General features: G+C 48.6%; 2 protein-coding genes across 3 annotated transcripts; both read left to right on the top strand.

The window, feature by feature from the left end:
• Nucleotides 1-2,018: 2,018 nt before the first annotated feature.
• Nucleotides 2,019-6,821, top strand: LOC119276743 (origin of replication complex subunit 4-like). 2 transcript variants are annotated; one of them, XM_037557886.1, is made up of 17 exons: nt 2,019-2,135; nt 2,347-2,465; nt 2,562-2,652; nt 2,794-2,850; nt 3,069-3,116; nt 3,281-3,331; nt 3,425-3,468; nt 3,576-3,639; nt 3,859-3,945; nt 4,371-4,462; nt 4,562-4,643; nt 4,991-5,076; nt 5,162-5,271; nt 5,918-6,010; nt 6,100-6,164; nt 6,247-6,390; nt 6,504-6,821. In XM_037557886.1, the coding sequence occupies exons 2-17, from the start codon at nt 2,356-2,358 to the stop codon at nt 6,543-6,545; spliced, it is 1,266 nt and encodes a 421-aa protein (XP_037413783.1). In that variant the 5' UTR covers nt 2,019-2,135; nt 2,347-2,355; the 3' UTR covers nt 6,546-6,821. The 2 variants fall into 2 exon arrangements, with proteins under 2 accessions (XP_037413783.1, XP_037413784.1); XM_037557887.1 differs by lacking the exons at nt 2,019-2,135; nt 2,347-2,465 and having other exon boundaries at nt 3,074-3,116.
• A 179-nt stretch (nt 6,822-7,000) lies between these two features.
• Nucleotides 7,001-8,464, top strand: LOC119276744. Its single transcript, XM_037557889.1, has 2 exons — nt 7,001-7,475; nt 7,572-8,464. Exons 1-2 carry the CDS (start codon nt 7,311-7,313, stop codon nt 8,157-8,159), a joined length of 753 nt encoding a protein of 250 aa, XP_037413786.1. The 5' UTR covers nt 7,001-7,310; the 3' UTR covers nt 8,160-8,464.
• The last annotated feature ends 1,489 nt before the right edge of the window (nt 8,465-9,953 follow it).

Genomic DNA, 9,953 nt, shown 5'->3' with positions numbered 1-9,953 from the left:
CCTCCTCCTCCCCTCACCTCACCGCCGCCTGGGAGGGTGGCGGCGGGGCATCTCCCAGGACGGCGCTAGGGCGGATCTGGCGTGCGGGCTCGTCGAGCTCTGACGGGCGCGCGGGGGCGGCTTTGGCGCCGGCTGGCGCGGATCCGGCGGCGCAGCGTTGGGCTCGCCGAGGCCTGAGGTGGCGCGGGTGTTCGGCGGGCGCAAGTGCGCGTGGAGCTGCGCCTCGGGCGTGGCCGGGCGGTGGGGGCGAGATGCGGGCGGCGATTTGGCTGTCGCGCTGGTCGGTGCAGGTCTGAAGTGGCAAGGAGGCCTCCGGTGGCGTTGGCGCCGTCCTGGCGTCACGAGGCTGCGTGGGACGGAGCCGCCTTCGATCTGCTAGGGTGCACGTCGCGGGCGTGCAGAGGGCCCGTGCAGAGCTTTCGGCGCGGCTTGGAGGCCCGTGGGCGGCGCGGAGGAGATCTGGTCTCGGGCGGATGATGTGGCGCGTGCGTGGTGCGCGTGACGAGTGTCCGATGCTGGGCTGCGGCCGGGGATCATGGTGGTTCGCGGCCTCGGGTGGCGCCCCTTCGTTCTTTGGCGGCATGGTGCTTGGCAGGGCGTGGTGGTTGTGCCGCGTCCGGTGGCTTCTCGCGTCGGTGTTTGGCCGTTGTTGGTCTCCGCAAGGTGCGGCTGCGTGCAGCGGCTGCGGTCTCTTCGTCCACGGGCTGGTTTGTTGGTGGTGCTGGTGGACTTGCCGAAGTCGATGCAGAAATGATGTGCGACCGAGGTGGTGTGGAGCTTGGGTGAAGACAGGACCTTGTCTCGGCTTTGTGTCGTGACCAGCTATGGCGGCGGCCGTGGCCGTCGTTGACCTCCATGGAGGCATAGCTGCTTTGCTGCCACACCCTGCTCGCACGGATCCGGCCATCTAGGCCTCTCCCGGGGAAACCCATGATCTTTTGATTGGACGATGGCGACACTTTGGTGTGTCGTTTACCTCTTGGGAGCTTCGTCTCGACAAGCGGGACCTGTGGTTTGCGGTGGTTGTGGCGTCCAGGCTTCTGTGGCAACGATGATGGTGGGAGCGATGTTGGTGACGCGACAATGGTTGTGGTAGTCGGCTCTTCTTCGGCGTGTCCGCGATATTGCCTTGGTTCGTTTGTTGCTGTGGAGTCAAAGTTGCGATGGCGGGGCCCTGTGGTATACGATGACTGGCTGCAGCTGACCCGTTCGGTGATCTTCCATGGCGTCAACCGTGCTTGGTTTTGTTCTTCTGAGTTCTCCGTCAGAGTCGGAGCTGCGTTGTCTGGCCGCAGGTCGACTTGTCGTCGATTAGGGTGGGCTTTGCCCTGTGTGTTTCAGTCTATGGGTGTGGGCTTGGCCCTTATTGTTCCGTTTTTTTTGCCAAGTTTTCCGTAATTATCTGAACAATTCTTTTCTGCTTAATTAATAGATGAGGCAATCTTTGCCTCCGTTTCGAAAAAAAACATTGTCACTGGCTTCCCCGCGTCGCATCCAGCAAGTAAGACTGCTTGCATAGGCTCTTCGGACCATCAATTTTGTTGCAAATGGAAAGGAGAGAGACAAATGATAGAGAGTAAAACTATTTGTTAATCCATTAACGACGATAACATAGAAGCAGGGAATGATATTTTTTGCGGGGAATATAAACGGGAAACGATGAGATTATTTTTGAAAGAATGTTCACATGCTTAAAAAAATGTAAAAGAAATACTCAACATTTTAAAATATTTTATTTTTATGAATAAAAACGAATAAAAACCTGTGCAAACTGAAGAGACCAACGAAAAACAAAATCACTGGAAACTGGATGAACGCTCTGCGCCGAACTGGGCTCGCCCATATGCACGCGCCTGTGCGCGTTTCCTCAACTATTTGACGCTACGGTGCAGGCCCATTCTGGCTCAAGGCTGAGGCAGAGGCCCACGCACCACTAATCCAAGCCACATGGCTTGGCTCGTTTACAACTTTCCATCAGCGCACGCGCCGCCGCTCCTCGGCTGCTTCCGTCTCCCGCGCACACCGCTGCTCTTGCCATTGTCTGGCGCCTTCCCGGCTGCCTCAGTCCGCTGTCCGTCGCGCTGCAGGCTCTCCCGGTCGCCGCCCCGCCTCCCTCCTCCTCCGCAGCTCGGCAGGTCCGCGCGACGCTTCTTCTTGCTCGCCTCATTTGTTCTTGTGTACCTCACTCCTGTGCAGGACGATTTGGTTGGACATTTTGTTATGAATTAAAATTAAGAGATTTTCTCCCATCAGTTCCCATACTGTTTTATGCCTTCATATGAGTTTTTTTTTCCCCTAGTTTCTCACCGGGGTTTACTTCAATCTTGGCTCCGCCACTGCCAACAGCTCACTCCCATGGCGGCGGCGACCGTGGCGGGTCAAGCACAGGCAGTGCTGCGCGGCCGGCTCTGCGACCCGGCCTTCGTCCACTCCCGTCTCAGATCCTCGCCCGACACCAACTACAGGTGAGCCGAATCGATCCCATCCCCGCCCCATCGCGTATCGCCAGAAATAGCCCCGAACTCATCTCTACCCGGCGCGTTCGGTATTGTGTTGCGCAGCAAGCTGAAGTACCTCGTGTCCAGCTCCGTCTCCGAGGCCTGCAACAACTCCGTCCTCCTCCTCGGACCCCGCGGCTGCGGTAAAGGAGCGGTGAGGTTCCCTTTTCTCCCCCCTTTCTTGACTCGCCGAACTGCAGGTCTTGTGTTTGATGAAATGTGCATGTGCGCAATTGGCACTATGTACTGATTGTTTTGTTCTCAGATGGGAGGCTCATGTTTCTTTTCTTTACAGGTCCTCGATATGGTTCTGGGGGACCTGAAGGAGGAACATCCTGATGCCATATCTGTGGTATGGCTACAATGTGTCACTACAAATGTGCCTAATTAATCATTACGTGAAACGCAAGCGATGCTTTAGTTGCATCTCACAAAAGTGAACCTGCTCAATTTTTCCCTTGTGTCTTCTCAAATCCACTGCTCTCTTTTTCTATTAAGAGCAATAGCATTTAGCCATTTACTCGCTTGTTAAACTTGCTCTTCAGGTTGATAATTATGTAATGTTTTCAGATCAGGCTGAATGGCATGTTACATAGTGATGACAACTGCGCTACAAAGGTTAGCACTTCCGCTGAATATATCAAAGCTCGCTTTCTTCCAATCTTTATGTGGCACCTTCTCAACTCGCGCCCGTTACTGTTTTACTTGACTCTGTACTCGTGGCTTTGCGTTCTTCGCTACCATTGAGCCATGCTGATATTTTTGCTAACTTGTGTTTTTAGGAAATTGCCAGGCAGCTGTGTCTGGAGCATCAGTTGTCATTTTCCAAAATGGTGCATACTCGTCTACTTTTTCCTTTACTCAATGATTTTTTCGTTCTGCCATTTCAAATGGGCTGAAGGTAGACTGAAAGTCTTCTTATTTAGGCTTCTTCAGATGACAACACTGAATTCATGATTGACATGTTACGGTCAGTACTGCATTCAAATGATGAACACTGCTCAGTATAAAGTGATACTCCTTATTTCAGTTTCTGTGTAATTTTATGAGTGCTCATTATATCTTTCTCTTCTGTAGAGAGTGTGGACTAGCTCACAAGACAGTAATTTTTGTCCTGGTAGAGTTTGACCTCTTTGCTCAGGTTGAAATGAATATACTTTGTACATGCCTTCTGCTCCTATACCGCATTTAACTCCCAATCGCTGTCCATTTTATTGAATATCAGCTGCATTAATTTTCACACGAATGTGTGTCATGAGTTGTCTAATTGTAAACAGAAAAGGTCATAACATGCTTTCACGTACCGCTACTGGCATTTTTACATGAGAGGATGGCTAATGTTCATGATGTTCTATTACAGGGGAAGCAGCGGTTACTCTATAGCTTACTTGATGCAATGCAATCTCTTACATCACAAGCTGTCGTCATTGGTATGAGTTGCCGATTGGTATGGACTGAGCTTTCTCATGCTTTAGTCGCATTTTCACCAAGCAAGTCGGAGAACTATTTCTTATGAGTCGATTTCTTGTTTTGTGTATGGATGCACAATGCTGCCCCCAAATTCTTATTTTCTTAGTAATAATAAACACTTGATGGTGTAATAGTAGCCATTGTACGTCAGCAGCATACTTCACATGCAGTTTGACAATATTACACTAGCGCTGAAGTTGGATTGAGGTGCCATGTATTTTTCTATCAGCAAATGAGGACATGCTTGATATGTTGAAGGAGGATTGAAGTGGATCATAATTTGACTTTCAATTCTGTAGTTCCATAGGAAACATGCAATTTCCTTTATCCGCAGTGTATTGGAAAAGTCCAGTTGGAGTAGTTGCTCAAGCTGTCATGCTTTGTAAATATGTTTTCTTGTAGGATGCAGATCAATTGCTAGAAAAAAGAGTTCGATCTCGCTTCTCTCATAGGAAGCTTCTTTTTGTTCCTTCTTCATTGGATGATATACAGAGGTCTGTCTTGTGCTTTCTCAGTTTTTCTCTTCCAGTGATAATGCATTATTGATCTAGTTCTCTTCTTTAAACAACCTTTTAACAGTTGAGGTGCTACAGGTTAATGGAACATCTGCTAATGCTAGACAAAGGTTCGAGCTTACCAACAAACTACGTTACGGAGTACAATTCGATGCTTACTGTATCCTTTCTACAATGTAACCTTTCACTGCATATGCTTGCAGACCAGTATTGGTCATTTCTTTGAATGTTTGTTCTCGTCTTACTTGGTAGTACTGAACTAATAATAGAACATGATCATGTTAGATAATAAAAAATCTGGTCTCTTAAGAGTAAGGTCTTATGTTTGATATATGACATTGCTAAAAGAACTAAGAAAGACATGGTTAGGACTGTAGAATTGTTAAGAGTGAGCAGAACTGTATGTATGGTATCATTCCAGTAAGTTGCCTTGAGGCGAGGCATATTTCTGTTGTTCCATTGTGCAAAACAAATTGTGTTAAATTTCTGTTATCCTATATGCCGTAGAGCATTTTCAGCAATAAGAAGTTTAAAGGAATTCTCGACTCTCTCACGGATACAGATGCAACAACCAGCAACATCCTGAGATTTCTGTAGGTTTTTCAGCAGTTTGTTTGGTCCTTTTCCTCTTCACAATTTCAAGATTTTGGTTATTAACCAAATGTGGAAATTGTTCAGCTTCAGAGTGGTGTCATATATGGATATGGAATCTGGACTTCTGTCAATGGAATGCTTTACCAGTGCGCTTTCCTCCATGCAGAGGCAACCCAAGATGGACAGTTTGCAAGGTCTCTTTGTTTGTTGGCCTTAATTTACTGACAGTTTTTACTAAGTATTATTTCAGTGTCATTTCAAACAACACAAAAATTATGAAAAACCTATTAGTCTACTACTATTAGTGGTGTTTTATGATCTTGTTGACCTCGTAGTTAGGTCCTTTTTTTACATGTACTTACCATGATTTAGTACGACGAAATGGGGGTTGGTATGAGTTTGGCTGGATTGTGTCTAGGTTGAATATGTTTGGGATTAGAACACCACTCAATGGAAATTAGGTTTAAAGTCAAAATGGACTAATCATTCTTCACACTAGTAGGGGCACTAACGGTGATTATAGATGGAAAAGGTTGTGTTAATAGCATTTCCATGTTGTTTTACTGTTTGGAATGGTACTTAGCAAAGAGGCACTTTTGGAGTAGTATCTGTCCAATTTCTTTTTTTGGGAGTGGTACCTGCCTAAATTTCTCCACGTTTGTAGGGTTCTTTCTAGTGATTTATATACTAAATAAGACATGCTTCCCAGCAAAAGAAAAATCAACAAACATGTTATACTGTTGCCCTGAGCTTGCTCTCATTTTTGTCATTTCGTGTTCAGTATATCGAGTTGCAACAATGCAATAGCATCACATCCATGTCACTAAATTTTGATGCCAGATCTGTCGATTTTGGAACTGTACATACTTGTATGCATGAACAGACTAGAAGATAAGGAGCAGAAGTCGTACAACTTCAACACTATAATAAAAGGTACAGTATAATTTTCTTTCCTCCCTTCATGATCAGCCCTAGACAAAAAAACTGACGGTTGAATGGTTGATGGACTGGCTGTATGTCAGAATACAAATCCATACAGGATGCCTACAAAACTTCTGATAAGTATGCAACCACTGTTTGCTTCAGGGTAAGTATTTGGCATTATCGAGAACTAATGATGGTTGCACTGTATCTAATGTCCAAAAAGCTCACATGCTTCACTGCTGCAGGCTTTTGAACATCTTTTGGATCGCGAGTTGATCACCTTCGCGGACTCAAAAGGGAGAAATGTGGCACTTGAATATCGGCCTGTCAAACTTCTGATATCTTCTTGCGAGCTCGCACAATCCCTCAAGTTAAACACTACCTGCCCCGTACGTGCAACTATTTATCTCTGTTCTGCCTGGCATTGCTTATTCACAACATGCAGAGATTAATGGGCTGTCACATTTTGCGAATGATGGTGTTTCTCTTGATTGCTTTGCAGGCTGTACTGCAAAAGCTGCTTGACCGTGAAAGATATATGTAGAAGAAGTTCCTATGTGTTTGCTGAAACTGTGACGCCGTTTTAGTGGTTCAAGTAGTAATGGTTTAGAAAGCTGCAAAATTACAAACTTGAACGTGTAGACTGATGCAGCAGTGACTTGGCCAGTCGTTTTGAGCAGCGATCATGTGATGTAGTGGGTGTGCTTCATCAATTGCTGCGGATGCGGGATGTGAACATGCAAAATTGCAGCAAACTTGGCCGTTAAGCGAGATCGCTTCATTGCTGAAAGAAAAAAAAAAGCTTTCGTTTTATCTATCACTTCATTAATGTGGGTCATGGCCTACCTATTTTTGTAAGATCACATGATGATCATGAAACCACCTACATCAAACTTGGCCGTAAAGTGAGGTCGCTGAAGCCGGTGAATGTGGAATTTATTCCAAAGTAATTACCACCGCCACTTTGTTGGGTGCGTGCTGCCGAAGAGTCCAAGTTGAACCAGCACTGCGCCAGCAAAGGTGTAGTACGTGGGTCGATCCAGGCACTCGCACCTGTCAAGCTGCGAAGTTGAGAGCAACTGAACCACGCATACTATGTCATATCCATCAAGGCATCCGGAGGCGTGATCGCGATTCGCCGGGGAATCACGTCGCTCGTGACCCCTGGCTTGCTTCCTTCCTTTCTTTGGTGGCAGTATTCGTGCTACCCTACCCGGTACAAAGGTATTTCGTTCTGTTCTGATTCCAGCTCAGAAGAGACAGAGAGATTGTGCGGAGAAGAAGAAGAAGCAAAGAGAGGATCGAGCCAATGGTTCGGGAGGAGGATCTTGATCTGGTGCTGGTGCCCCTGGGGCTGGCGGTGCTGGCCGGCTACCACCTGTGGCTCCTCCATGCCATCCTGCGCCACCCGACCCGCACCGTCGTCGGCCTCAACGCCCTCGCCCGGAAGCGCTGGATCGCCGTCATGATGGCCGTCGGTACCACCACCGCCCCAAAATAATTCCCCATCTCCCCTTGAGCAATAACGATTCTAACTCGGCCCCCCGCCGTTTCTCTGAGCGCGGAGCAGAACACGGAGAAGAACGGGGTGCTGGCCGTGCAGACGCTGCGGAACAACATCATGGCGTCCACGGTGCTGGCCACGACGGCCATCACGCTCGTCTCCGTCATCAGCGTCTTCATCGGCGCAACGGCGGGCCGCTCCCCGGCGGCGCCCTCGCCCTCCTCGTCGCCGCTGCTGGTGTACGGGAGCAAGACGGAGCGGGTGTTCGCGGTCAAGTACCTGGCCATCTCGCTCTGCTTCATGCTCGCCTTCGTGTGCAACGTGCAGGCCATCCGGCTGTACGCGCACGCCAGCTTCCTGCTGGGCCTGCCGCCGGGGGGAGACGAGGACGACGGCGGCGCGGCGGAGCAGTTCAGGGCGTACGTGGCGCGCACGGTGAACCGCGGCAGCCACGCCTGGTCGCTCGGCCTCCGCGCCTTCTACGTGTCGCTCGCGCTCTTCATGTGGACCTTCGGCCCCATCCCGATGCTCGCCTGCAGCGTCCTCATGTGCGCGCTGCTCTACTTCCTCGACACCTCCGCGGACTACGGCAAGGGGATACAGCACATCCACGGCGAAGGCGAAAGGGGCGCACGCAAAGATGGCGCCGTGTGAGCTTTGCCGCATCGAGTGTCCGGACGAAACAAACTCGGGAGACGATGTGATGATCTTTTGCTGAGTTGGTACAGAGACAGAGATCAGTGGTGGAAACGACGACATGCAGCAGGAAGTGGGTAGTGAGCAGGTTTCCGTGCCCCCAGGTGGACTTAGGCCAACTCCATCGCATGACCTCAAACGGACGTCCGGATTGGCTCCCGTGTCCGGCTTTGTCCGTTGGATCGTGCGTGCGCCCACTGCGCGGCCGTATCTTAAATTATGTCCGGGGTGAACGTGAATAAAAAAGGAAAAACTAACGCCTACACGTGTGGGCGTTTGCACATCGCCCACATGCCTCCATCATCATTCATTTTGCCACATATGAATAGATGACATCAACAAAATGTTTTTTGGTTATTGGCTTAAAAATATTTTATTTCCTAATTAAAAAATCAAATTAAAAATCCGTTTTCACCATTAAATCCGTCTCGACGAGATCTTCAAAACTAGACCCCATGTTGATATGTTTAGACGAAAAAAAATTTGCCCAAAAATTGGCATGATATTTACACTGTAGTTGCCATAGTGCTTAAACTAAAGTTGCCATGTGGCAATTTTAGTTTGTAGAGTATGGCAATTTTAGTTTTTTGATGATGAGAATTCCAGTAATTTTGACCATAAAAATATTGTTTTGTATGAACCATGGCAACTTTAAATGGATGTATCATTACAATTTTGTTTAACGGTACATGACAAGTCTAGTTTCTTAATTCTTTGTTTTATAATATGTCAAAATTTACTTTTAAATGTAGAAGAAAATAGTTGAAACATATCATGGCAACTTCAATGTAAACATCATGGCAATTCATGTACAATAGACATGGCAACTTTTAACCCCAAAAAAATTTCGTCAAAATATATTGATATGAGATCTAGTTTCGAAGATCTCGTCGCGAGGAATTTAATAACGAAAACGGATTTTCAATCGAATTTTTCATTTAAGAGATAAAACATTTTGTAAACTGAAAATCGAAAAAGATTCCCACATGCATACATGCGGTGACATGGCATAGTCTATGTGTTATAGGGCGTGCGGGCGGGTTTGACTCCCACCACACGTGTGGACGTTATCGTTGTCCATAAAAAAATATAAAAACTAGAATGAAATGACTTAAAAAGTAAATAAGCGCAATAAAAAAATATAAAACATATATAGGGGTCACGGCCACAAAACGGCCCACTTTCACAGTCCACTTAAACGGCCCAGTTTCACATAATTAACATAAAAACAAAATAAAAAAATACTTTCCACGCGCTCCTGCTGCGCCCGTCGGTGCCGTGGCCGTCGCCCTCTTCACTGGCCGCCGGTGTCGTCATCGTCGCTGACGAGGTCGACGTAGTCCGGCGGCGTCCACAGGTGGGCCGGTGGTGCGTGGTAGACGGGGGCGGCCTGGAAGGCCGGAGGTGCCTGCACCACCTCCTCCCGTGGCGAGGCCTCCCGCTCCGGTGACCGCGACGGAGTGGCGCACCAGTTCACGCCCACGCCAGCGGCCATCTCTGGAGCAGTGCAGGACCAGCCCCACCACTGGCCCAGCAGTCCCTGGAACGCGGCCGACGGCTCCTCCTCCATCGCGTCCTCCGGGAGGGCGACATCGCGGCCGATGGACGCCATCTGCAGCTCCGGGAAGGCGACGTCGCCGGCGGCAAAGAGGGTCATGGCCTCCTCTAGGCCGTCCCATTGCCGCTCGTCATGCGTGTTCATGGAGTCCTCCATGACACGCTGCACGAGACGGGCCTCCTCCTCCGCTGTCA

This window comes from Triticum dicoccoides, chromosome 3B (assembly GCF_002162155.2).
Source record: "Triticum dicoccoides isolate Atlit2015 ecotype Zavitan chromosome 3B, WEW_v2.0, whole genome shotgun sequence".
NCBI lineage: Eukaryota > Viridiplantae > Streptophyta > Magnoliopsida > Poales > Poaceae > Triticum > Triticum dicoccoides.
The sequence above is the reverse complement of the archived record's forward strand: the minus strand, read 5'-3'. Positions and strand labels throughout refer to the sequence as shown.